The 22,948-nt window shown below is 42.2% G+C and overlaps 1 protein-coding gene across 1 annotated transcript in view; it reads right to left on the bottom strand.

Moving 5' to 3' along the window:
• Window positions 1–1,915: 1,915 nt before the first annotated feature.
• Window positions 1,916–22,948, bottom strand: part of EMILIN2 (elastin microfibril interfacer 2) — a 33,827-nt gene continuing 12,794 nt past the window's right edge. The window contains exons 3-8 of the mRNA XM_042808732.1: window positions 22,333–22,508; window positions 18,277–20,199; window positions 13,494–13,823; window positions 12,948–12,986; window positions 7,098–7,232; window positions 1,916–6,220 (exon numbers count right to left, since the gene is read on the bottom strand). Of these exons, the coding sequence (XP_042664666.1) occupies window positions 5,883–6,220; window positions 7,098–7,232; window positions 12,948–12,986; window positions 13,494–13,823; window positions 18,277–20,199; window positions 22,333–22,508 (2,941 nt within the window). The 3' untranslated portion in view covers window positions 1,916–5,882. The remainder of the gene's footprint in view (window positions 6,221–7,097; window positions 7,233–12,947; window positions 12,987–13,493; window positions 13,824–18,276; window positions 20,200–22,332; window positions 22,509–22,948) is intronic.

The raw sequence follows: 22,948 nt of genomic DNA, 5'->3' as shown, positions 1-22,948 counted from the left end.
CTTTCTTTCTTCAATTTGTACTTAGGAATTCTATTTTTGTATTGCTAATTTAGTGAATGTTGGCTTATTTAAATTGCATTTATATTTACATTTAGAGTTGCTTGCTCTATTAAGGACAACGATACATTTGCTTTCTCTCATGCTTGGTTTACTTGTAGAGTATTTATACAGCTGACAAATGATTGCTGTAATCAGACTTGCATTGTCTGCCAATATCAATATTTGCTTATATCTATAATGAAACTAAATGTGCATTATTGATGTCAGGTAACAGATGCACTGTAATCATAGATACATCTTGGGAACACACTAGCTGCCTTGAAGAAAATCCAGCGACGATGTAGCGTAAGCACTTGCAAATCTGGCCTAATTTGGAGTTTTATCCTAATTCTGTCCAAGCTAACTTTTTCCTTTCAAGGCAAAGTATTGTCTTCCAAGACAGCTGTTTAATTTGCTTGAGGTAATTATTGTGAGATCATCTTGGAAAAGGGATCTCAAGCTTTTGGTAGAAACTTACCCTTCTTGGCCTCTTACTGCTATGGACAAATGCAACTGACTAGCAGTCAAACAGAACATCCAACCATTTCAATCACAATTAAATGTATGGCAAATCTACATCAAAGTGTAAATCACGTTGTGCCTTTTGATCCTTTGCAGTTTAACTCTTATCTCTTGCATTGCTGTCACCAGTGCACACTAGCTTTCCTCTGCCCACACACAGCTTAGTGCTAGTTTTATCTCCTGCTCCAGTGGCAGAATTTCTACTGGTATTTGGAGTGCTCTGTGATTCTGCTCACGCACAGAAACCTTCTCTTTGCATCTGGGTGCTTCCCAACACTGCCCATCTTTCACACGTAGGTTTCAGTGCTCGTGCATTGTGTGCAGTGAGCAACAATGCAACTGCAAGCAGTGCAAAGGTGGGCATGTCCTGTGTATGCCCAATGTTCAGCTTTTTTGCAGAAGTATTGTCTGGTCTTGTATTGTTTTTCTGTAGCTGACAGTAAGTAAGCCTGTTTTCGGTGGGTGGGTTGATCTGTGTGTGAGAACGGTTTTAGACACGTAGAGAATTAGAGGCCTCTGCTGTAAGCTCCTATAGAGTGGTGGGCAACTGGTCACTGTGCTTTGAGGGCCTTAGGGGCTGGCAAGGAGCCTCACCAGCGGCTTGGTGGAGTCCCAAAGGAAGGTGGTTGCATGGCCTGTGAGGTGGCAGGCCTGGCCTCCCTGTGAGAGGGAGAGGTGGTGAGGAGGGGAGGCCACAGCAGGGCTGTGTCTAGAATTCCATGACTGTTCCTGTGTCTTCCAGTGCCTGCATCCAGCATGTGAGGACTCGGTGTTGTTACGTACAGTCTGGTCCTTTCTTCCTTCACAGCTGGGCTCCTGCATGTGAGTTAACCTCCACTTTTCCCACAGTCACACAATGAAGAGGTGGGCAGGCATGCTGAAGGAGTGCTGGAGGGAGCCGTGCAGCCCTAACCTGACTCAAACATCACTTTGTGCTGTTGAAGCCCACTTTCAGCAGCTGTCATCTGCAGGTAATGCTTAGCCAGCACAGAGATCTGAGGCTCTTCACTGTTTTTTTCCTAATTACTTATTCTCTCCCACCCCTTTCCTTACTATTTCTCCTTCTTCCTACCTGTCCATATTTTGTCCTGACTTCTTATAAAATTTACTCTCTGCAATCCAAATTTGGAGATTAACTGAAATAGCCAGAAACAAGGGCAGCTAAGAACTGTGTTGGCGGAACTTCTGTACTACCACAAAACCTGTACCAGTGTCTGACACTGAAGTAAATATACACAGGAAAACTTGACTAAGAAACTAGAACCTGAAGAAGTTCTAAAGGTGGTGGAGGAGAGAACAAAAATTTCAGCTTAAGATAGTACTACGTTCACTGGAAAGCAAAGGGGCACCAAGATCACAAAACAGGCAGGTTTTATTTGGACATGGCAGCAGTTGGTTTCCACTGAACAATTTTCTTCCTGTTCCTGGGTATCAGTTTCTGTACATCCATTTTTGTAGGTATACATATGCACACAAAGCACACACTCAAATGAGCTGCTCTTTGCTGGAAAAAAAAAATACTTTTCTGATACAATCAAGATAGCAAAATGCATAAATGGCAAAACCTGCTTACGTATGAACATGTTCTAAGGTGTTCTTTGAAGTCTCCCTTGTACAAAAGACTGGCAGAGCTGTTATTTTGCACCTTGTCTGAAGTCTGCAGGATACATTACAGGAGGGCTGGCTTGACTGCAAATCCACCTTGTGCTGATGATCAGCCTCGGCAGATCCTTGGTCCAGGACAGTCTGCACCATTATCTCGGAGCAACTTGGAACCAAAGCCTAGCTGCTGGTCAAAGCTCAAGGAAGCAGATGTTCCTTCAATCTGCAAGCTGACAGTGTGACAGCGTTTGTGGTTTTGGTGGAACATATTCATATCCACTACCGCACTGTACCATAAGGACTTACTTAGCAAATACAATGCTCCTGAATTATAGAATAGCCAGAATTGGAAGGGACCCATTAGGATCATTGAGTCCAACTCCTCAGGAAGAAATTTGCTCCTGATACAAATCTCTAGCTTGTAGCTGAGGAGCCCTTTGTGTGTTCCCTGTGCCTTGGGGCCATTTCATGCTCTAGTGAGGACTTGCATGCACTTTGTTTCAAATTGCCTTCCATGCCTTTTACTTACAGCTGTTCTTCTTTGGCTGTTTGTAGTGGTTCTGGAATGGCTGGTTATCCTCACCAAGCTGATCAGATGCTCTGTCAGAAGAACTGTGCAAAACTGCTGCAAGTAACCTGGGGTACACTGAATGGCTGTAGGGTGGGGTGCTGTAGAAAATCCTCATTGCTTTGAATGGTCAGTATAGTAATGTCTCCTAAGTCTTAACAGCAAATTAAATTAATGAGGTAGTTTCATATGTTTTGTGGTGAAAATTTGCCTTCTTGCTTTGCTCCAAGCTTGCCTATAATTTCCTGCAATTATTGTTTGGCTCTCTGCTGCCTTTCCCAACTGCTCCAGGATGCAATCTGTTTGGCCAGAGCAGAGGTATGTTCCCTGGCTGTCAGCTTGCTGGTCTGTCCTGTTCTGATAGGAAACAGAAGCACAGGGGACAAGATAATTTTGCTTGATTTGCCAAAGAATTTTGTTCTAATGTTTTAACGAAGTTCTGACTGAAGGACAACTGGATCTCTGATTCTCCTTTCCTATATTACAGCATTTCAATCATCCCAGCTGGGCAGATATTATGCCCTGAAAGCTCTGAGAAGATCTGAGCCACTTGCCCCGATTACAGCAATTACTGAGACAGTGGTAATTAAGGTTCATTTTTCTCAAGTGAAGCAGGAGTGTAACGCAGAGGTTCCTCATGGATGCTCATAGTTCATAGCTTTAGCTATCACTAGAGATAGTGAATAGGAAACTATCCCTGACAGCCCTACAAGGTGTTCTCAAAACAGGAGAACCACTCCTGCTGTGATATAGTTTAGAAAATTTTAGCTGCATGTGAATACTGGTTGTGCTGCACTGCATGGGATCACTCAGATCCCAGGTGCAAGGAGGGTTCCTGGCAAAAGACAGCGTTGTGCCATGAGGGCACTGTGCTCGGGAGAATGTGTGAGCTGGAGGTAGAAGCCTGGAGGAGCAGTTAGGTGAGAATCAGGTGATGAAAGCTACACAACTCCAGTGCTAAACTTGCACCACTGATTCTTAAAAATATGTCTCACTTGGAAGGGGAAAAAAAATAAAAATGAAGAAGTGGTGTTTGCCAGCTGGGACTCCCCAGGCACTCAGCTTGCTTTGTTTGTTTCCATGAGTCATTTTTAGAACAGGCACCAAAATGCAACAATACTGAGTCACACAGAGACAGCAGCCAGCTTCTTAGAGCACACAGCTTTCTTGAGGAGAGTAGAAAATATCCTAAAAGGAAAAATGCCTCTACAGCTTTCATACATAATGAGAAATTGATTCAGATATATATATATATACACGGTTGATGTAACTGGCTTTCAGAAAGACTAAAAAGAAATCTTTCCAGTCTGTCCCTTCAATTCTGAGACCTAGAAGGAGTGAGAGAGCAGTGGGCTGTTGATTTAGGACATAAGAAAGGATACTCCTGAATGAGCACACGGTTGCTAACTGCATGGTAATGGCCCCGGCACAGATCAGGACAAACTCAGGGGAGGGAGAGGGACTGGCTCCATTCCCCAGGCTGCCAAGTGTGCCAGGTGCCTTCAGCTGCTGCCTAAAGCTGCTCCTGCAGCAGAATACATCCAGTGCTACCTCGTGCTTGGCAGCAAAACCCCAACTGCAGAAAATCAGGTACCAGGAGACCTCCTTCATTCACATGCTTTAAAAATCTGTGGCCATTTCCTTCCTCTGCTCCTTCCTATATCTACACAGGCACTGACGAAGAGCTCCTGGGGGGATAGAGCTTTTTCTGTGTGCTTTTCTCAAAGGCAGCTCAACTTCCAGGATGTGATCATTTGTTGTGGGACGGTCCCATCTCATCGCCTGGAAACAGAGTTACTGGGGAGTATCTATTCCAAAACTATGCAACAAAGGCAAGTGTTCATCTGACCTCCTCAGATGGGAAAGGCTTCAGCTGAAGGCTTACAGCACAAGGAGTTCTTCCTTCACGTGAAGGAATTATCTGGTCTGTGCTACAAAAAGCCATTCTGGATTCATAAGAAGGAAAACGTACTATACAAACTACTGTGATAATAAATACAGCTCTATGCAGGATCAACAGACTATGAAAAGATGATCCACTTGTATAACATATAGATGGCAGTGAATAGTTCTGCCCATATCAAAGCATGGTTAAGATTTTTTTCCAGCCATAGAGGAGCTCAAAATGCTAACTCAAAAGAGACAAAAAACCGTTTTTCTCACCTTCACTGAGAAGTGGCTGACAGGAGAAACAGAAAATTGTTGCGGCTTAAGCTAAGAGGCAAGTTGTCCTGTCCACAGCAACTGATGCTGAGTGGTGAAACAAGTAAAACAAAGCTCACTTGAAGCAGGAGGCTGCTAAAACAAAGTTACAGTGCCTCTGGTGCGTTGTTTGTACATTGGACAGTACTGTTTAAAAAGACTGTTTTCCCATATCATCTGTTTTTCCTCTGGTCTATCTTTTACAATGCAACAAAGAAGAAAAATACCTTCTTAATGCAAATACTGTAAGAGTTCCAGAGAACAGCACTGTCAAAAGTCCTTAGAGTTCTCACCCACCCATGAAAAGCTGGGGCAAGGGTTGCTCCTCCTTGCACAGTGCTGGAGTCACTCACTCACTCTGAGCACTGCACTCGGTCCTTAAAGGCGAGAAAAAAACCTGATGCAAACATCATTTTCTTCCTTGCACCACCATGGTTAGCAACTGCTTTTTGGTTTGTGAGAACGTACTGACAACATGTTATTAAAGAACAGAAGGACGAGGAAGTCATCGATGGTGTCCTGTACAATCTCACTTTCTTGTCCCTGCTTTACTGAAAGCGCAAAAATAGCTGACTGCAGCTGTAAACTTCAGCTAAGATGTAAACTCTGATACACTTGGGATGCTGGCAGAGATAAACAGGGGATAAAACTGAAAAGGATATTTAATATAGCGGATAAGAGCGCAGTGGAGAAGTATCAACTCAGAATGCAACTGTTGCTTAACAGCTGTTCTGTCTGTACAGGTAAACAAGGACTTGGAGAAAGAGTAGTTTGGCTACAGAACCAGGTCTGCTGTAGCTATCTCAGGTAACAGGACAAAAAAAAGGTTTCATTACAGACAAATCATCACTGAAATCAAATATATAAACTGAATATATTAAAGCTTTGAATTTTATTACTCTTAATTTCTTCAGAATATCTTACCCTTCTCTCCTGTTTGATGGTGGGCCTAAACATGGGAAATAGAAGGATAAAGGAGAACCCCACTAAACGTGGAGTACATTTCGTCAGAGTCTGTGTAGGCCAGCTTGCCTCCTGTTACGACGACATTTACTTCATCTCCTGCTTTGAGGTGAAGAACAAGGTGGAATGTTCCAGGACCACCACAGGTCCGTTTCCCCGAGTAGGGTTTGTGGTACTCCAGCAGTTCCCTTCTGTACCCAGCTGTGTGCAGCTGAGCAACACTTGCATTGGAGACGGACAGCACTGCTTCAACATACTCATCCCTCTCCGGAGCCAGCACAGCCGTGATCAGGTAGCGCCCTTCATATGGTGATGTGAATATGCCTGCGGGAGAGAGACAGGCTGAGCTAGTCCGAGTTGGTCAACACAGACAGGCCCAAGCACCCTATGCACAGTGAGAAACACGAAGCAACATGGGTTAATCCTCTGCTCACATAGATAATTGCGATAAGATCAGCTCAGGCAGCTGACCAACTGGAAGCAGTTATGAAGGCAAAGGAGAGTGTTGCGCTACAGGACTCTTCCACTACCATTCATTTTAGAACTTCAGGCTCGGCTTGCAGAAAGTACCAACACCACAGGGATGTACACTTAAGTCCTGTTGCAGAGATACACATGTAATCCTACTACTTCTTTTGTGTCAGAGCCCACCAGTCCTTCAGGACTTTAACTAGCATGTCTTGTCCACACTCAGAAGCCACCTGTCCTAAGGAGTTGCCACAACTCATAGCTGGGTGAGGAAGCAAAAGGCAGCCACGTGCTGTGCAAGTGTCCAGTAGGCTGAGGCACGCCTAACACCCTCAAGAGATATGACACTTGAGAAGGAGGTGGCCATGGTAACCATCACTGGGGAGGTAAAATACATTACCTCATTCCTTCCTCTGTCCAGGCCACAGTGAGGTGGGTCAGCAAGTGCTTCTCGGCTCTAACTGGATGCAGCTGCTTGAGGTGGGGTGGGAACACAGACCTGCAGTGCTGGTGATGAGCTGTGCCTCAGCATGATTGGGGTGGTGTGGAAAACCAAATATTACAAGAGTGTGCCTGCTAAATCCATGGGAAGCTCCTACCGTGGTGGATCTGGTTTGGGTGGACTCATGTATTTTGTTTTGTTCAATGCACCACAAGGCCAGGGATGGCATCATACCCTGGTAACGTGTTATTGCCATCTGGCACCTCCGTGGGTCCGTTCTTTGGCTGTTACCTGTATTGGGGTTGTAAAAATCCCCATCATTCACGAGCACTTTGTTAAAGTGAACAACACCAACGTCACTGGAGAAAGGCTTCTGCGTGAGCCCAGCTGAAAAGGACACCAGAGAGGCCGCAGCAGCAGCAGGTCCTAAAATGGGTAAGAACATGACTTAGGGTCACTTCAGGACAACACAGCCCTTCCCTGTAATGGTTTATAACCCAGTGTCTCTGTTCCCACAGGTACACCACTCAGCCTAGCCCTTGAGGGATGCCAGAATTAGCAGACTACATACTGTTGGCCCAAGCCCCAGGTGTCTCACCATTAAAAAGACATTGAGTACTGCAACACTTCCCTTTGGCCACAGCCTCCCAGTCAGAAAACAGGCATTGCCTACAGGTTGTTTTTCCTTCTAAGGAAAAGAAACGTGGCTCATAAATACTGGAAGCGGAAATCATGCCGTACCTGAATTTAGCAAGTCTCTGCCATAAAATTTCCATGGGATTCAGGCTGCCCCTGGACATCTCTGCTCTATATCACCATCACAGTGGCAACAGAAGTGCTGAAGGTCTATAGTTCATGCCAGCTTTCCTAGTTAAGTTGAGAATCAGAGCATACAGCTCTGATTTCCTCTGCTAAAGAGCCGTGAAAATATCTACAAAAGCAACAGGTATTCCAACAAAGAGAACCATCCCTGGGGCTCTTCTCCTTTTCTTTTGGGGAATTTTTCACTCTATATCTTTACTGTTTTATAAGCAAATCAGACAGACACATGACTATTTCACAATGACTATCATCTGTTTACCAGCTAAACAGTGCAGTTACACTGGTGATTGATGAAATGTCCTTGGGACGATTAGGACAAAATTTTGCTTTTAAGCAGACAAACTTAAAGACAAGACTTAAGTGACCACCCACCTGTTCATCCTGTTTTAGTTCCCTTTCCTCTACACATTTCCCCTAAGCAGGAACACTGCCAACAGTGGTCAGCTCTTGTTTCTATGCTCAATTACTAGTAAGTAATGAATACACTTAAAGTTCCCCTTGGCTGCTCTTTCTCTTCTTCCCTATTCAGATTAGGATCCATGTCATCTCTGTGCTGTGCCAGTCCTTGCTCCTTGCTCTGCTTTCCTTAAAATAAACATTTGTTTCCTCTTTCTCTCAGTTGGACAGTGTAGCAACCAATGATACAACCATTCAATTCACTTCAGTACAAAGAAGGTGACAAATCTTTGTCCACAATGAGAATACACCAATGCCGTACTAGACTTTTCTTTTTTTTCTTTTTTTCTTTTTTTTTTTTTTTCCCCCCTGAGTAACTTGGCATGAACACAGGGGAACTTAGGGGAAGGAGATGCAAATAGCCACCAGCAGTTCCCTTCGGGGCTATTAACCAGATGTCTCATGTATCTTTGGAAATCTCCTCATTCAGTACTTAGCCTGCTTTGTGAGACAGAAGCCCTTTTAGCTGCCAATGCACGTGCAGGAGCTCCTTTGAACTGAGATGAAGTTGTTCAAAGGGCCCAAATGAATTGCAGGAAGTCTACTTAAGGAGCTCCTGCAAAGTTCCAGCACTTCAACACCACTTTCTACTCTCAGCTTACTCTGAGACTGAAACCAACAGTTAGTGCACATCAACTAACTTCTCACTGGTTGACTCAGACAGGTTCTTCTCACCTATAGCCACACAGTACAGATGGCACAAACTCTGCAGCTTGCCCATAATCGCTGTGCTGGAACTCACAGCAGCTACATACCATCCGGATGGGGAAGTGACTCCTGTCCTGGCTCACCACAGCTTCCCTTAGGTTTTCCTGCACTGACAATAATTGTTTGAATAGACTTTAGATTCTGCTGCTGAAGTTGCTTCAGATCCGCAGCCTTGTTCTTCTGAGCCATCAGCTCAGTTTCATGAGTACTGGTCTAAAGGAGGAATCTTAAATGCCTCTAAATATTTGGTAGATTAGTTTAAAAGAGGTTGTGGATGCCCCATCCCTGCAGGCATTCAAGGCCAGGCTGGCTGAGTCTCTGGGCACCCAGGTCTAGTGATTGGTGACTCTGCACATAGCAGGGGGGTTGAAACTACATCATCACTGTGGTCCTCTTCCCAGGCCATTCTATGATTCTATGATTTCCAGCTGCACCTGTTTGAAGCTTTCACAAGTCCTACCAATAGCTCTCAGCAATGCTTTTGCAGAACCTTACAGAGAAGCTAACCAACCTCCCACACATATCCCCACCTGCAAATGCTTTTCCTCACACAGAGACCAGTTTCTCCAGGCAAGGTCTGTGCTTGGAACGTCTCACTTAAGCTAGTGATGTGGAATTACAAATAAATCAGGAAGAAAAGCTTCAAAGCATTTAAAAGCTAGGAATCACATACACCATCCTCATGAAGACACAGCTTGACAGAGAAAAAGCTTCACAAAAGATTCACAGGCCCTGTGAGCTGTGCTAAAGTCACCTGTTTCTGAAATGGATCATAACTCACAATAGGAAAAATTTCTTCTCAGAAGGATGCAGTGGCACAGGCTGCCCACAGAGGTGTTGCAGTCACCGTCCCTGGAGGTGTTCAAGAACCGTGCAGATGTGGCACTGAGGAACGTGGTCAGTGGTCATGGTGAGGATGGGCTGATGGTTGGACATGATGATCTTAGTGGTCTTTTCCAACCTTAATGATTCTATAATTCATTCAGTGTGCTATGAAGATGCAGCTAATTTGCCCAAAAGTCTGTCCGTAACAGCCCTTTCTGGTCTTAACGCTCCTAATTTACAAATCTCAGCCAGAAAAGGTTTGCCCTGTGGCTGACCTACTGTTCCTTGCACAAATATCTGTCCTTTAGCCAGGCCTTCAAGTCTGCTTCTGTGAATTATGCTGTATTTTCATACAAACAGTGGCAAAACACAACCACCGGCGCAATGCCTTCCACTGCACCGAATCAGTAATGCGTAATAACCAGAATATTGTTCCCAGTCAAACAATCAAAAGGAAGGGCTAAATAAGCAAGAGAATCCATTGCAAGCACAGCAGGAGAATTTATGTATTCAATAAACTTTTTCTTCAAATCAAGGAGCACCTGCAGCAACACAAATCTTACATCACAATAAACCTCATGGTTTTATATTTGAAACATTTCCATAGCTTTACTGGAAATGGCTCAATATCAGACAAGTGAGAAGAATTAAAAAGCCCAGACCAACATTCATCTGCATATATTCAGCAGTGTTCATACAGCAGTAGGGTTCATTGGCTCAGCAGTTTTTGGTACTACACAGCACAATAATCAGAGAATCATCGAGGCTGGAAAAGATCTCTAAGGTCATGTAGTCCAACTATCCACCAACCACCAATATTGCCCATTAATATGTCCCTCAGTGCCACATTCACACTTTTCTTGAACACCTCCAGGGGCAGCCTGTGCCACTGCCTTACCGCTCTGAGATGAAACTTTTCTTAATATCCAACACAAATCTCCTATAAAGCTTCTCTGAGAGAAGCCATCACCCCTCATCAGAGCTGCAGGGTTGAGGGCACTGCCAACAATGCAAACCAGAGAGTGGGGAAGGCAGTCTGTGCTTTCAGTGAAATGTTTTCACTGTGATCCTCTGTATGCTGATCAGAGTGTCCAAATCCTCTTCTTGGCTCTGTCTTTGCCCATCTGTGTGACTGGGGATCTTCAAGCACTTTTTAATTGGCTCCCAGACCAGTTCATCAGCCAATCTATGACCTCTGCCTCTGCAAATGTCAGTAAAGAAAAGTTCTCATGGCTCTAAAATTGTCATGCTTCAATATCTGCTCATGATGCTTTTTTTCAGTAACAGTTGATTCAACGCTTTTTGTAGTAAAAGAGATTAAGCGGATGAACTTTGGTCCTGGTATTTAGCTCACCTTTATCATAAACTTGTTGTTCAGAAACAGAAATGAAAGGGAATCAGAAACAAAAGGGAGTGCTTAGAAGGCCAATTTAATAATACATGCTTTCTGCTTTAGGAATTACAGGACTTTGCTCAGGGACATGACTTAGCAGAGGGTTGTCAGATTTAGGGTAGTTTGGTTAGGTTGTGGTTGGACTCAGTGATCTTTAAGGTCTTTTCCAACCTGAGGATTCCATGATTCTATGATTCTACAGTACAAGGCTTGATCTTTCAAATTACCATTTCAGTACCGTAAAATGTGGAAGGCTGACAAAGACATCATTAACTAGAATTAGGGATGAAAGATTCCTCAACATCTTACCTAAGTCCTTCCTCCAATAAACTCCAAATCTTCCCTTCCTCAGCTGTTAATTTCTACAACTTTTTCAGCTGCTGTGTTCTGCCCCAAATAGCCCTCTGTCACTGCTATTTATAAGCAGTCCCCACTCGTATGATTAGGGTCTGTGGGTGTAAATGCCCCAACTCCAATAAGTAAAATAGCTATTTGTGCCACATCACATTTGTACCACACCATACTAACTGCTTTCTACGACCTTATCTGACCTCAGGGTGTGCAGGGGATTTTGGGTGAAGTGTGACAGATCAGCAGGTCTGTCTTATATTGAGATAGTCTTCAGAGGCATAGATAGGAGAAATAGCTCCTTGGTTGAGCCTGTCTCTCTGTAGATCTCAGGGTGATACCCTTCGTTGCAACACGTCCCACCAAGCAGCAATCATGCACATCAGCTACCCCACCCTGTCCTTCCAACATTTTCAACATGCACAAGTTCATACATTTTTAGCATAAACCTATTAAAATACTACTGCCTATAACTGCAGAAGTTTGTATAGAGAAGAATAAAGCCCCAGGATATCCATTTATCACAAAAATCTAGGCATTTATATTGACTTAGCTGGCATCAAGATAAATGAGCTTTTCTTCACATCCTTTTCCAGAAGCCTTATCTATTGCTGCTTTTTCTTGCCACTGCAATCCTCAAGATTGCTTCAAGGCTCTGATAGATTTTTAATTAGAAAGTATAGGTATCAGAATTATGACATCGAATCTTCACAGCTCTTCTTGTCAGTCCTCAGACCAGCCTTCAGAAAGAGCACCTGTGATTTTTTTAAGGCTACTAAACTAAAACCCAAGGTTGGGATTTTGGATGCCATCAAGCCCTGATTTTGTATCTACTTATGATACTTCCTTAAACAAATTTAGATGAAATCATTCTTTGTGAAGAAAGGGTGGGAATATTCACAGGATATCATTCACAAGACTTTGATAATATCCGGGGTGTGAGGCTGCAGGGCAGGCAGCACCCCATCAACATAGTTATTGAGGCCAACTAGTGTCTCCCACACAAAGGTAATATACCTGTTTATCACACAAATCCATGAGTGAATTATTATATGGACAATTATGATAAAGCCACACCTAACATAGAAAACTGCATTTTACATCTTTCTAAATGGTGGTGGACAGTGGGAAACACTCCTACTTTCACTGTAGTCAGGAACACGTTGTCATCTTTTCAACAAAGGCAGAAACTCCCCCGTGAGGAGGACCAACTCACGTGCTATCTCAGTTACTAACAGTGCTTCAAGACCTTAGAATCAGCCTTATTAATATCTTACTAAAGAAATATTAAATTCATTGGAAAGAATTATCTATTTCTTCACTTAAAAGGAACAAAGTCAGTCCTGACATTTACTAGGAAACAGAAACTATAATAAAAAATAAAAAAACAACCTCACAAAATAAGCAACAAGAGCCCCAAATGAATTATTTTTTAAGATCAAATTTTCAAAAGATGCAGATTTAATGCCTGGGTAGAACAAAAAACGCATCAGATTTTCCTCAACATCACTTTGTTCTCCCAGCCAGCACTCTCCAGAGTCTGAAATAAAGCACCTGTGCAAAGAATTTCTAGGAAACAATGATCTTACCTTGTGAGTCTATGTTTGGAGGTGATAACTTTGGATATCCTGAAAAGGAAAAGTAATATGTGTTGCAATGGTATGTAACTGAGTACATTATGACAGAGAATCATTGCATTCTTCTAGAAAAATATCCTCTGTTAGCATAAAATAGCCTACTGAAATAGTTAACAAACAGCATCTCCTACAAAATGCTCAGGTTATCGTTAAGCTGTGGTGGTTGTGGCAAAGAAAACTAAATTCTTATTCTAATACACTATAAGCACTACAGGAAGAAAAAGTTAGTTCTCCCTAGTGGCAAATGCTGCTGTACTCACCAAGAATTTTACGTCAGCCCCACTGACATCATGCTCTGCACAGCCCTGACAAAGGTAACAAAACTGGTACTGAGCATGCTTCCATCGCCAGCTGGAGGCTGCCAAGCTCCATTACAAATCACCTCTGCCATAAGCCTGCTCCAAATAGCTGTAACGGGTGAACAGGAAGGCCCCCCCAGAAAAGACCTGGCGTGTCCATGGGTCTTACTGAAGAGTTCACTATTCGTTTGACTCTCACCTGGTGCTCCAGCGTACCCCTCTGCAATGGGCATGGTGCTCTGACCAGCCTGACCATCGACGCTTCTCAGCCGGCCTCTCCCTGACATCAGCACCGTGCCAGGAGGTCCGGCCTCCCCGGTTTCCAGGATGATCCCGGTCGTGCCAGGCAGGAATGGAGTCAGGGCTGAGCCAGGCAGCCCCGGGCGTGCAGGCCTGGGCTGTGGCGGCTGCAGCGGGGGCCGCTGCCGTGGGGACTGGATCCTGGGCCTGGAGGGCAGCAATGGTGCGCCAGGCTGGGGCTGCAGCGCAGGTCTCGGTGGCACTGCCTGCCGCGGTGCTTCTGGTCGCCCTTTGGAACATTTGAAGAAGAAAATAACCGAGAATTATTTGCCTAACACAGAATTGCTGCATGCACATTGATGGAAGTATTTCAGAATTAAATGGGACTCAATTCAGGACCATCTTACCACTCAGACACTGAGCCACGTGGACAAAACTCCACATTGCACTTGAAATACTACAGACTGCCCACTTCCTCAGCCTGTGCCACAGGGATGGGATGAGCAACAGTCAAAGCAACCTGTGAACACTCCCTTGATTAGTCCAGCCTGGGCTTTCTGCACCAAGCCAGCCTGTATTTTACAGCTGCCTCCCACCAGTGCTTTCATCCCCCGCCCCATGCTCTCCTTCCTTCCTTCACGTCACTCCTGCTGACATCTCTTCCTTCTACTCTGCCCTCAACACCCAGCACAGAGCAGACTTGTTCATATCCAAGCCTTGAGCTTGAAAAAAAATAAATCCACAGAAGAAAAAGAGTAAATGGACACTGGCTTAGGGATTTTCCTCTCCTTTGAAAAGCAATGAATTAATAATTCTAAGTGCTCCCATTACTAATATTTTCTAACAACAAAGACAGAACCCCAGGATATAATTTACCCAAAGTGCCTTTATTGTTTAAAAAGAAGAGATACCATTAAGAGAGTTTTCCAGCAGGGCAGCCAATGCATATGACATCAGGGCTGACACAGTTACACTTGAGATCTGTTCCAGTTCTAAATTCCTTATAGGAATTATGATGTATTCATATAAATGAAGTCCCAGATTAAATTTAAGGATACAATATCCTCTGAAGTGGGAAGCTGAATTATGTCTACATCAAGAATGGTATTAACAAAAAAAAGTTCCTGCCTAAATGCACATTTCAGCATAGTAAAAAATTTCCAACTATACTGCTATAGTACATTAGCACTGGATATATTTGTTGAAATTTAAAACTGAAACATGACTTTAGGCAAAGGGATGGGAGTGAGAAATGGACAAACGTCCCCTTGCAAACTACCCAATTCAACTCGTCATGCCAGACACTCCACCAGAGTCTGCAGCAGGACCCAGGCCCTCCATACCTCTCATAAGAACTTCACATAAGCTTTCCAAATCACTATAAGGCTATCCAAAGTTACAGTCTCGTAACACCTGCATTCATTTGCTATATATGCCCTCTAAAAAAGTCTTCCTGAGTTTTGCTGGCTGATTTTACATCAGTTCTAAGAGACAAGCAAAGGAGAGTGCACCCTCTGGGAAATGAGGAGAACTGGCTTCTTTAGACATGAAGAAAGCTGAGGTACTTAATGAGTTCTTTGCCCTGGATTTAAACTAAAAAAGGGGAGATTTAGGTTAGATGTCAGGAAAAAATGCTTTACTAAGAGGGCAGTGAGGTGCTGGCACAGCTGCCCAGAGAAACCGTGGTGCCCCGTCCCTGGCGGCACTCAAGGCCAGGTTGAATGGGGCCCTGGGCAGCTGAGCTGCTGGGGGCAGCGCTACCCATAGCATGGGGTGGGACTGGGTGGGCTTTGAGGTTCCTTCCAACCCAAACCTTTCTGCAATTCTATGACCCTAATTTGTGATACAATGCTAACAGTTAATGTTATCTCTCACTGACGTAATGCAGAGTGTACGGTCTGTTTCTTACATTGTAAGTCCAGCAGATGATGTTTAGCTGTTATTTTTCAAACTCTTCTACAATCACCAGAGGAATTGCAGCTCAGGTCAAATAACGGTAACCAAAGCAAACTGCAAGCAGCTGGCTTTAAGACTATACTTCCATCCACCAAAAAGCTTCATGAATCTGCATGAAAAGCCAGCAGCAAAAAAGAAACCTCTGACTTTGACACCACTTAGTTTCACAACATTCGAAGAACAATTGTGCCTGCACAGAGGAACAGACTGCAATGAGAAGCTCTTCTGCAAGGACTTATAGTATAAGATGAAGAGCTGGGGGCAGCGATCATTTTATTTTGGACAAAATATGGCTGGATTGCATTACCTTGGCAAATACATCATATGCAGTCATTTATGTGCTTGGAGCAGACCACCACCTGCCATCACCTTGTTTAATGCTAACAGAACAATGTTATGCAATCTTCACCAGAAATCCAAACTAATACCACATGCTTCTGGCCTCTGGGTCTCTATGTGCTGTCATGTGCAGCCATTCTCTAATGCAGTGTCTTAGTTTGGACTCTGAATTCAAAACATCTGAATAAAAAATTCGGAAGAAAATATAGCAATGCTCCTAGATTAAGTGATAAGAGTTGAAGTTGTATTCCTTCTGAAGTATCCTTGCCTTACCACCCCCAACAACCATATATTAGTAATGAGTTGTTCCAGTTCTGGTCCTTCTGAAGTCAAATGATATCACTTGAATGCTATGATATGCTGGCAAATAGCACAGAAGAAATTTAGCACTGATCTACAGCCAGAACTGAAAACCTTTCCAATCAGCATAGGTATCAGAGAGGATCCCGCAGTCACACATGAAAGTAAAAACCGTTAGAGCCGTGCCCAGCTCCCGTAACGGGGCTCCCAAACTGCTTTCCAAAGTGGCTCTTTTGCCAAAATCTTTCTGGACCTCCAATTATCAAAGTTTACCAGACTGCTGTGCTAGACAGTATTATTTTAATTGGAAACATTCGAGGATCAACGCATGAACCCTTGAGGGGCCAGAAGCAGCTTGAAGCAGAACCAGCCGCCCAGGTTACTCCACTTCCCAGCTCTAACAGCTGGGCTTCTCCCTGGGTGCCTTAAAACCCAGTGGTGGATACAGAGAACAGCTCTGCTATGAAACTGAATTATGCTATGGCAGCCCAGGTAAGCTTAGGCTTTTTAATGCCTTATAATGCTGTAATAGATGTTGAGAGAAGATTTTACTATGAATATCCAAGAATTTTGGACCTCTTCTATTCCTCCTCACTTCTGCCTTCAATGGAAGAGAATTAAAAATAATTAAATTAATTAGTACTTAATACAAGAGCTTCTCACCTCAGAAGGAATTTTGTGTTAAGTACTGCAATGCATTTGGTCTTAATCAAACACTCAAAACAAACACGTCTAGCACAAGCTTTCAAGTCTTTGCCTGGGGATGGGAGAAGCATTCTTCCCAACAGAAATTACTTTGGATCTTTCCTGAAGAAACTTTTCCATGCACACAAGCAGACTCTCAGTTATGCATCAGATTTTTCCCAAACAACACCAGCTCCAACAACTTATGAGGTTTTCTTTTAGCACCTTTTCTTCAGATTTAGGGCCAGACACAGAAATTGGCCTCTTTCATACTGCTCTCTCACCACCCGAATGCATTCTGCCCTCTGAAGACACCAACTTCATCCAAGAATTAATACTCCAGCAGGACTGGACAGACCCAAACATGGCACCTCTATCTCGATTTTTGACACAGTAATTTGCCTTGTGTCAAATTTACCTCAGATATACACCGAATTAAAACGAGAAGCATCTCCTGCACTACACAACCAACTGAAAAGTGAAATTTCAGAATAGTCTGAACTTCCTATGTTTTTTTTTCCTCATGGAAACAGAAACAGGAAACCAACTTGCTTCAGAAAACTTCGACTCTTTCAAAAAACATTGCTGAAATTTTAGGCAAGAACTGCAGAGGGGAGTGACTGGCATTTGGCAAGGTCTCTAAAACCATCATAGCCAGGTTCACTGACATGCAGAAGTCACCATTTCATGGTATTATGATCCAAACAGGATGTGCCTCTGCTTCTCAACCACTCTGACACAAACTTGAAACTCACCGGGAAGGCACATTGAGCTAACAAGTTGGATGACTAACAGAAATGGCCGAGACGTGAAAACAACGCCAGTGGTGACGTAAGCATATTGTCAACTTGCCAACTACACTGTGGGAATGCAAACTTCTGGCAGGGCTATGAAGTGTTAAATCGACACCTCAAAATATGCCAGAGCTTGTTTGTGAAAGCTGCACATGAAAGAGTTGATGCTGAGTTATAATTATTAACACATGCTGTGGAAAAAACTTACAGGGAATCTTTCTTATCTTAAATTCAAATTCCTTTGTCTTCAGTTTTCTCAACTTACCCTTAAATTCCCCTGGAGGAATCAGCTGGGGGATTCTCACACATAATTTCACATATACACACATACGAAAAATAAAGCTGAACAAAATTAACTGGAATAACACCCACAGATAACTATTAACTATAACTCATTTAAATACACTATCTAAAAATATTACTTATTCTGGCTTAAAGAAGGCATGAAAGTACATGGTACTTTTTTTTCTTTTAAGAATGCTTTTAAAAAGCAGTCAAAGTTCTCAATGGTGTTCTAAAGCAAAGAGTCAAAATTGCAGTTGTAAAAACAAAGCAGTAATGGTGTAAAATTATTTTTTTCCTCCTTTGTTTAGTTAATCTATATATGATTCTGAAAAGAAGGCCTGTTAAAAGCAAATAAAACGGCATTAAAAAGACAGGAAAACTTACTTGTGTCAGACTGTGATTTCAGCATGCCTTCCATGTCTGTGGTAATTTTAGAGACCTGACTATAAAACCGCTGGACAGAATTTTTGAGGCCAGAAATATCTTTGGAATGAGATGATATAGTTCCATTCATTTCACGTATGCAGTTCCATAAGCTGCTCACGTGCTTATCTAGACCTTCTTTTATCTTCTGCAAGCTACCCGAAACAGAGTCCAGCTTGCCACAAACCTTTTCAACACGTGAGACTCTGCTCTCAACATCTGAAACGCCGTCCTGCATACTATGGGTCTTTTCTTTACACTTGCTATGATCATTCAGGATTTGGTCATTTAATTGTTCTAGTCTCTCTCTCACTTCACTGCAGCAATTATCACTAGGATGAATGGTTTGATTTGCAAATGTCTTCTGCATTTGATCAATTTTTCGGTAGACACCTCTTTGTGTCTTTCTACAGGTTGAGTTGACTCCCAGAAGTTGCTCCTTGCAATTATTCAAGCCATCTTGAATATTCTTCACATCTTTATCCATGACATTTAGACTATACCGGAGTACACGTAAATCTCTCTGTATTTTCTGGTTGTCACGCTGGTTGCCCTTAATTTTCTCATTAAGAGAGCTATTTAAAAATTGCAGAAGAGCAGAGTTGTTCTCTGTTTTCATAAGCAAGTGACTGTAACTGTTATTACAATTTTCTAGCTCTTTCTGAAGGTTCTCCATACCTTCTGGTACAGACTGACACTTCTGCCCACAGAGGCGTTCAAGGGACAGCAGTTTGTTTTTCATGAGATTCATCTCTGCTGTAAATTGCTCATTTGCAAACCCAGTGTCACTGGGCATGATAGGCACAGGATTCATGTACATTCCATCTGGGTCTGTGGTATTAGCCATCTCTAAAATAGTGCCACCCAGCCTATCTTCTAGTGCCCGCAGTTTTTGGTCAAACAAGTCTCTCAGCTCATCTGCCTCAACAGCTATAGTGTTTCGGAGAGTTTCCTCAACGTAAAAGCAGTGCTCTTCAGCATTTCGTTCAGTGATGTTCATCCTTGCATCTAGCTCCTCCAGCCTCTCACCAAACATGTCTTCCAAATCTGGAGTTGACAATCGACTGATTTCATTATCTATTCTCACGTTCAAGATCCTGTGTGCTTCCACAACTCTGTCAAGCTTCTTATCTAAATCTTTTATCTGCTGGTCCAAGTCATTTCTCTCACTCTCCTTGCAGCAACTGGAATGGTTTGATGGAATCTGAGTACGGAGAGAATTTATCTCCTTCTTCAAGTCATTTTCTTTGCCTTTTATAACATCTATTATACCTAAACAGTTATTTTCATTGTCATCACACTGCTGCTGGATATCTTGTAGTTTGTATTCACAAGAGTTCTTCAGATCTGCCATTTTCTTTTCAAATCCTTCCAGCAATTCCTGTCTGAGAGACTCAAATCTTGAGTCTATATATTCCCGATATATATTGTCACTAGGCATTGTTATTGTGGGTCCCTGTGCTGCCTCCTGCAATTGTTTTAACTGTCCTTCATAGCCTTTTACTTTACCATTCAGTTCTTCCAGCTTATCATTCCTGTTCTTCAAGGCCTCTTTGACCTCAGCTAGCTCAGACTTCAGATCTTCCACTTCAAAATCAAGAAAAGGGTCCTTCTGATCTTTATTGCTGAGTCCAGGCAGATGAATACTATCTGTTTCACCACTAACTGCACTATCAGGCTCTGGGCGATCATAAAGGTTGTTCAGCCAAGTGACCAACATCTTACTGGCATCTTCTTGAACAGTCAGCTTCAGATTTTCGTTCACACGTGCCAAGGAGGACTGAAGTTCTATCACCGATCGCGTAAGTCTAAATAATTCTTCCTCAAAAAACTGCATTTTCTTCTCATGTGGTGGAGGTTCTGGCACTTCTGTTGGTTCAGCATCTGTTTCAAAGAAATAGCAGACAAAGTCTTTACATAAGTATTCCTAGCTGTGTCTGTTTCAGTCAACGGAAAACGATTGTACTTTTGCTGAAATCCAAATAATGTTCTAGAATGCACAATGTTAGTTCCTTTTCCTGTCAGTTCTTTCAGTAGTTTGTTATTAAAATTCTACCAAATATTTTCAAACTCGAAGTTTTATAACATTGACCAATTCCTGCCATGATACTAATTGTTAAATAAATTAGCAAGCAGAAAATCACTAATACAACGTTACAGATTTATACGTGTCAAGACACAATTTTCTTAGAACAATGGTATTCTCTGTAGCAATAACTTAGCATGTGCCACTCTTAAATTTCCATTGAAGATTTGAGTAGCAACAACCTATGTGCATTAAGAGGCTTTGTGCTCCAGTATTTTGCTGAGTTGAGTTCAAATGCATATACTGGATAGAGTTCTTCACTCTTGTTATCACACTCATTGCAAAATTATGCAACCCTAGCCCTAACTTGATACATATTTAAATAGTAAACAACGCATAATCTCTGCCTATCCAAAACTAAACTAACACTGGCGCTACGCACTTCCAATGAAAAAAGTACAAGCAGACTATTTATTTACATACCTCTGTGCCATTATGCACTAAGAAGCAAATTCTGTAACAACAGCATCCACAGTCCCAATTCTGATTTTGCACTATATCCTTCTTATAATTCAAAATTCAAAGACCTTTGCACAGTTAAGGCATTCCGTTACAGGAACAAGTAAAATGAAGTTAAGAAGCAGAAGTGAAGGAGAAAATATACTTTATTATGGAAAACAGATACACAAATTCTTAGCATCAGAAGAGTTCTTTCAGATGACAAGTAAACAGCTAAGAATAAGAAAAGTCTCCTGTCAAATTGTGTCTACGTTGCGCTCAAGAATTGTTAACAGTTTAATTTTCAGACTAAAGAATCCTAGCACTGGTTCCAAGCTGCAAGGTAAGACAACATTAAGATAGGCTCTGAAAGCCACGAGATCGGAATTATTCTTAGTTTTAAACTGGATTTCAGCTTGAAGACAGCATAAAGGATATTCAAGACTGGCATGGTGGCCAATTTAATACTGAAGAAGTATGAACATATGGAGTGTAGCTACTACATACACATTGGTCCATGTTTTCACGGAAACAGTTTTTTGGGGATTTTTTGTAGGAGCAGAAAGAAAATCTCTCTATATAAGCAGCATACAAGTTACTAAAGAGATTGCTGTGTTTTATTATCAACCTTTGTGCAACACCTTTGGAAGTAATATTTTAGGTGGGCTACTAAAATATTTAAAAGCCTTATTTTTAAAGAATGTATATAATCTATAGGAATAATTTAAAGCCATGTATTCAAACCACTTCATTCAACTACATTAAAAAAGCCACTGGAAATCTGACTAAGTGCTATATGTGATATTAATCTCCTGTGATGCTGTGAAAAAGCCCTTTAGAAGGAAACATCTTTTCATCATCTTTTCTTAATGGTAAAAGTCATAATACTACAGTAAGAACACTCCTCTTACCCTTTAAGAATACAGTATCTCATACAAACATAATTCATTCTTTAAGGTATTTTTTCAGCATTTGAGGCTTATTATTCCCTTACCCATTACTTAAGGCAAGTAATCTAGTATTAATATGTAAAATCTGCTCAAGCCCTTGAACAAACAAAGCACTGTGAAACTGCTAGGAAGAATTTCCTAGTATTAAAATTAGTACGTTCTTTTTTGTTTTAATAGCAGCTCCTCTCAAATATATCTTTCTTTCCAAAGACTGAAGAAACAAACAAACACAAAATCTCTTCATACTACTAGAAAGAAAAAAAAAAAAAAAAAGAAAAAGACCTTAATATTTCCCTGAATCATGAGCAGAGAGCTGGCATTTATTGGCCAGTGTTCCACACCCATCCCTCCGTTGTTCTTCAGGAAATTCTCAGTAATCTTAATACTGTTGCCTGGCTATTATTTTCCTGCCACACAGTATCTTGCATACAGATCCTGTACCTGCCAGCAGTTGAGTTTAATCAAAACCATAACGATTGTTAAGAGGACAAAAGCAAGAAACCAGACATGATCATGCATACCAAAACTGAAAGAAAAAGTTACCCAAGCCTTTCTTCACAATAGCTTTTGCTGGTGCTGTGGGCCGACGAGCTGCCCTAGGCTGTTCCGATGGCCCTTCTCTGCAGTCTTCTCCTTTGTACCCAGGACAGCATCTCCATTCTAGCTCTGTCACAGTCTTATATGCAACCGTGTAGCGAGGTCTGAAACTTGTTCGGTATCTGCCAAAACAGAGAGTATTTTAAATTATTTGTAATCTCATCTGTTATCCAGATCAAACCTAAAATCAAGACTGTTTTCCCTTTAAAATCATTTCACATGTACTTCATTTTCTTCTTGGAACACCAAACGAACAAATGTTTTTGTCCAGGTTTTAAAGTTACCTGCACTTAACCAAGGCCAGTTCAGGGAGAGCAAGCATGGCCAGAGCAAGTGGGATAACGTGCTGGGGGAAGGGTCATCCACCAGACACTGCTGAGAGTAACAGTGACTGCCAGAGTATGGATTACTCTATAAATTCAAAACTTTTCTCCTCTAACTACTTGTCATCACAAACCAACCCATGAGGCTCCTCCAGCAGTAACATGATATCACAAAATGTTTCTGCCAGCTTTGTCTCTCCATAGTCACCACTTAAACATTCCTCATGATCTGTGTGTAC

The sequence above is a fragment of the Centrocercus urophasianus genome, unplaced genomic scaffold, assembly GCF_019232065.1.
Source record: "Centrocercus urophasianus isolate 14NV4802_14NV808 unplaced genomic scaffold, USGS_Curo_1.0 seq_11, whole genome shotgun sequence".
Classification (NCBI taxonomy): Eukaryota; Metazoa; Chordata; class Aves; order Galliformes; family Phasianidae; genus Centrocercus; species Centrocercus urophasianus.
The sequence above is the reverse complement of the archived record's forward strand: the minus strand, read 5'-3'. Positions and strand labels throughout refer to the sequence as shown.